Raw genomic sequence first — 5,000 nt, 5'->3', positions numbered from 1 at the left:
ACTCGGTCTTGTCTCGTCTCGGAGTAAAGGGGGACCAGCCGAGTGAAATGCTTTCTCAGGTAACTGGAAACTGTTTTTCTATCGTTACTGATTACCAACAACACCTTCAACTAAACAGGCAAATCAGATTTTTCACTCTAAGCTGTTTGTAGTGTGACCTGCAGCACAGAGCGCGAGTCCTGCACCTTACTGACCAGGTGCGAGTGGCTGGTGTCCTCATACTGGTCCTCTATGCTGATTGGCTGGACCTGAGTGTGGGAGGAGATACAGGAGCAGTCCTGGGAGGAGACGGAGGAGGGATGAGAGACAGACGGACACAGTAGGACAAAAACACCAACACTGTCGCTGTCGTGAGAAAATCTCATCAATACGTTTTTGTTCTGTGGTTTGTTCATTAGTACATGGTGTGTTTTCCACACTAAGCCAGTTTGACACCAGCTGCCCATTTGACAACTGGACCAGAAGAATTTTTGGAAAGGACAAACCTTTAAAAGTGAATTTACTCTATTAGAGTTAAAAGGTTCTCTTACGACAGCGAAAAAAATAACATGAAACGCAGAACCCGGGACTGACGAAGATGACAAACAATGAAAGCATGTAGAACTGTGATAATGGAGAAATGAGAAAATGAACATAACAGTGAGCTGAGAGGAGCTGCTGAGAGAAGAAAAGGAGCTTTTTGAAGGTTGAGGGCAGATACTGCACCATTACACTCCCTCCGAGAGATTAATGAGGACATTTATTATTAAACGCTCTGCTGAGACCTACAGGCCCACAGAACCAGGACACAGGCTCAGTTAAACGGAGAGTAACTGCCTTTGACATTCACACTCACACTTTTCTGATGCACTCTTAGACCCAAAATTTCAAAGTCACATTTCATGGACAGCTGAGTTTTCCTTGCTAGAAATAAAGTAGTTCCACGCATGCAAACACTTTCAAAACACAAGTTTCATAATGTACCATTTATTCAGCCCATACAGTCTCTATAAGCTGCAGAACGATCTTTTTGGAATTCAGTCACATTTCCATATGGCCACCCATTTGTCCTACAGCAGTTAAGCCCCACCCATTCCCATTAAAGTGATGCAGGGTGTTGTTTCTGCAGACAGTATGTAGCAGAGTTGTTAAAAGTGGAAGACGAGGGAAAGCGATTAAATGTTGTTCTGTTTCTGTCTGTCAGAAAGAAAATAGATCACTGGAGCCTCCAAAACAAATCCACTCATCCACACATTCGCCCTGTTACCGAGGGTTCAGTAAGGATACTAAGGATTCAGCGCAGACTGTTTTTTTAAACAGGCACAGTGCAGGGCAGCCAACCAGAACAGAGCTCATTTACATATATACACACATTTACATATAAGTCTTAAAAACACAAACACAGCTCATTGGACTAAAGGATAAAGAGGTGTTGGAAAATGATTACGCTGAAACAAATTGACTTATTGTATTACATAATTAATTATCATACAGTATTATATAGTTAATTTATATAAATTGTATATAAACTGTGCGTAGATGGGTCTTTTAACATACTCAGTCCTGACGCTACACATCACACTATAGGAAAAGGAAGCTCATCCCTACCAGGAACGACATGAGGTCCTTCGGTTTGCAGTGAAGCTGCACCGGAGCACATTTATCCGTCTCAGTCGGCGCCGCTGGGAAGACAGAGCAAATGTCAACTTCTGAAAACGGCACTGCAGGAAATCAAAGGCAGCACGAGCCTCTGGATCCAGAGTGAAATCTCAGCTCCACCTGAGCTTTTAGATTACAGCAGGTTTTCACTTACCTGCCTTTGTGGCTCCGGTTTCAGTGCATGTTCAACCAGGGAGGGGGGGCTGCTCTGCTCTATTAAAGCTCTGAACAGAGAGGGGGGGTGGAGAAGGGGAGAGGGTTTATTGTCCTCTAAGGAAACAAGAAGATCTATCTAGCTATCTACATTTATATACACACACACACATTTATACACATTTATATTTCAATTTCTATTACAATTCTGACTGTATGTCTCTCAAGAACAGCTCATTTCACATCAAACTACTCTAAATGACTTTGTTTACATCTTAACCATCTGATTAAGCAGAAATTTGCAAAAATCAGTGGAATTCCCCTGTAAGTATCAAACATTTAAAGTTTTATACCTTCCCTTTAGCTGTCTGCTGTAGGACCTTCTCCATGTTCATAAATAATGAATAATGTAACTTAAATGATGCCAATTCAATTATTGAGAGAAGTGAAAAAAAGACATGAATGATAAATTAAAAGTTCCTAAAACAATATGTTCATGCAGATTTCTAGCAAAAATGACGGTGCTTAAGAACATTTATTTCCAAACGACGTTTTTTTTTCCTGCAGGCAATATAAAAACATTAAGTGATGCTGAGAATTTGAGAGTGACCTGTGTTATTAAACCTATCTCTCGTATTATTATTATAATCTGTCCTCTTTTCACTCAGGGAGTACCAAAACATTAAAGGGGAATTCCATTGATTTATCAGAATTTCTGTATAATTCAGTGGTTAAGGTGTAAAAAAGGAATTCAGAGTGGTTTGATGTGAAATGGTTTACTGTATGAAAAGGATTCTCACACAGATTCTGATAGGAACCAGGGGTCGCGATGTCTACAATGCAAATATAGGCATTTTATTTACTATCCAAACCCACCTGTGAAGTTTTTGTATGTAATGATGGTAAAATAGTGGCAAAGCTGGAAAAAAGGTTTCTTTGGGAACTATTTACTGACACCCCGTGTAATGAATAGACAAGAAAATGCATTTTAGGCCAAAATCTGATCTGAAAAGTATGATAAAACACTGCCTCAGGCATCAGGCAGCAGATTCATAACCATCAGGCATCAGGCAGCAGATTCATAACCATCAGGCATCAGGCAGCAGATTCATAACCATTTCCACACTATAACTTCCTGTGAGGGAACTCATGGACACAGCAAACGCTGCAGACGTCTGGTTCCCATCACCACCGCAGTGAACAATTCTGACTCTGTAAATTTCGCAAGAATGAAGCATCTGACATCAAACTACTCTGAATGACTTTGTTTACATCTTAGAAATCTCATTTTACAGAAATTTGGACAAATCTGTGGAATTCCACTTTAAATATCAAAACTTTAAAGTAAACGTTTCCAGTTCTTTTATCACCACAGAGCTTTGGACTGAAACAGGAAACCACAGCATTCACTCCTTATTTTACAGCTGACCTGACCCACAGCCTAACTGACCTCAGCGGGACCCTGAATAAGCCAGCAGCTCCAGCTCATCTGTTCCCTTTACAGTAACAAACACTTAGCGGGGTTACCGAGTAATCAGGTGAGTCTAATTAAACTCAGCCCCGGATTAATGAGAGCCATGCTCGCCGCTGTGTGTCCTTTAGACTGAAGTCCTGGTTTAGGCTGCTTAACAACCTTCACAGGTACAGAAAGTGAGATACACTGAGACCCCAGTATCAGGACTGAGGTGACCAAATCACAGCACTGCCGGTGTAACTGAGCGTAAAACAGTCTGATTTTGTTTACCTTTAACTTTACCAGGCGATGCTCAGCGCGCGCTGTCTGGGCTGGGAGCTTTCATCAACCTTCTCGGTTCTTTTCTACTTATTTAAAAATCCGGCTGGGCTTCCGGTCACCTCCATCTGAGCTCTGTGGGTTCGGTCCGGTCTTCACCTTTGCTGAGCACCGCGCATCAGCGGGTCTGGACGCCAACAGATTTTCTCGCTTTGCTCAGCTGATCGCACACAACTAGGGGTCAAACAAAATAAAAGTCCTCGATGTGCAGCGCTGCTGACCACTCTAACTTTAACCGACACGAACTCAGTCCGTCTTTAGGCCTCAACAGAGCGGTGCGCGATGTCGTAAAACAGAGCTGTGATCTCAATTCTTCACTTTAATTCGTTTTTATTTTTAAATCGACGGGACTTTTATCAAACCCGTCACGCCCGCGTCCGTTTTTGATGGCGTATTGAAGCCTCGCGCTCTATTGTTGTTCGGTGACAGCGCCGCGCGCCGCGAGCAGAGAAACCCCAAACACAAAGACACGGATTAAAACAGCGCCTTTGTACAGGTGAGCGCCGATTCACACCCTTCCTACCTGCTCTGCTCCTGCTCGGGTGCGGTTCCGGAGTTCTGCCTGCGGAGCTCAGCGTGTTTGATGTGCTGTAAACTCACCGCGCTCGCGCAGCGCCGGCGCGCCGCTGAATTCTCGAGCTGTGATAATAATGATAATAATAATAATAATAAACGGTCTGAAGCTCCTTAAATAAACAGCTGTAAACTGACATCAGCTCTGTCTTCGCGCCGAGGCTGGGTGATGCGATCCCAGTGAGAGTGTTCAGCGCGCGGCTGAGTGTATAACGCTTTATTATGCACGTATAACCGTGTCGGAATGGTTATATCACATGTATGTGTGTCTCTGTACTACACAGGTCTGAAGTGGAGTCAGGTGTTGGGTTAAGCACACAGGTGTGTCCTCTAATATAGATGTGTGAGGGCTCTGCCCAGTTCAGCCCCACAGCAGCCTGGATTATAATCCCTGTTAGACGTCGGATTTGCGTTTAATCCTGTGTTTTATCGGATGAGTTTCCGTGGTGGTTTTGATGAATCAAGGTTTCCACGTGATCCAGTAACCATACATCATTATTGCTGAAAGTGGAGCAGGCTGGGTTTGGTTACGTCACAGTGATCACCGGTGAGTTCATGTCCTGAATGCAAATCGCAGTAATTTCCACATTTAAAAATCACTGCATTTGTACTGATTTACTCAGTCACGTCTTCCATCCTGAGACTGATGCTCACCGGCTTGTTTCCAGTTTCCCAACTCACTCCTGAAGTGATGATGAGAGGAAGAGAAAGAGAAAGAATGAAGATCAGAGATGTGAAAACATTACTTTCATAATCACACATTACACTTAATTCCTAAACCAAATGAAGATGATTGTTAGTAGAGAAATTCCAAGAAGTAACCCAGTTCAAGAATATGCTGAAA

The 5,000-nt window shown here is 43.0% G+C and overlaps 2 protein-coding genes across 6 annotated transcripts in view; one reads left to right on the top strand and one right to left on the bottom strand.

Annotated features, from left to right (window-relative positions):
• stradb (STE20 related adaptor beta) overlaps nucleotides 1–3,820 on the bottom strand; it is a 17,993-nt gene extending 14,173 nt beyond the window's left edge. Inside the window, exons 1-4 of one of the 2 annotated variants that reach the window (XM_036569761.1) lie at nucleotides 3,536–3,820; nucleotides 1,793–1,862; nucleotides 1,588–1,661; nucleotides 186–278 (exon numbers count right to left, since the gene is read on the bottom strand). In XM_036569761.1, the coding sequence (XP_036425654.1) occupies nucleotides 186–278; nucleotides 1,588–1,599 (105 nt within the window). In that variant the 5' untranslated portion in view covers nucleotides 1,600–1,661; nucleotides 1,793–1,862; nucleotides 3,536–3,820. The remainder of the gene's footprint in view (nucleotides 1–185; nucleotides 279–1,587; nucleotides 1,662–1,792; nucleotides 1,863–3,535) is intronic. The other variant, XM_036569762.1, reaches the window with a different exon arrangement.
• Nucleotides 3,821–3,971: 151 nt separating this feature from the next.
• trak2 (trafficking protein, kinesin binding 2) overlaps nucleotides 3,972–5,000 on the top strand; it is a 41,033-nt gene continuing 40,004 nt past the window's right edge. For 2 of the 4 annotated variants that reach the window (XM_036569748.1, XM_036569744.1), the window contains exon 1: nucleotides 3,972–4,079. The gene's annotated coding sequence lies outside the window, so the exon portion shown is untranslated. Of the gene's footprint in view, nucleotides 4,080–4,610; nucleotides 4,704–5,000 lie in introns of those variants that run through there. The other 2 variants (XM_036569747.1, XM_036569746.1) reach the window with 2 other exon arrangements.

The sequence above is a fragment of the Colossoma macropomum genome, unplaced genomic scaffold (genome assembly GCF_904425465.1).
Source record: "Colossoma macropomum unplaced genomic scaffold, Colossoma_macropomum, whole genome shotgun sequence".
NCBI classification, from domain to species: Eukaryota; Metazoa; Chordata; class Actinopteri; order Characiformes; family Serrasalmidae; genus Colossoma; species Colossoma macropomum.
This window is presented reverse-complemented; position numbering and strand designations above follow the sequence as displayed.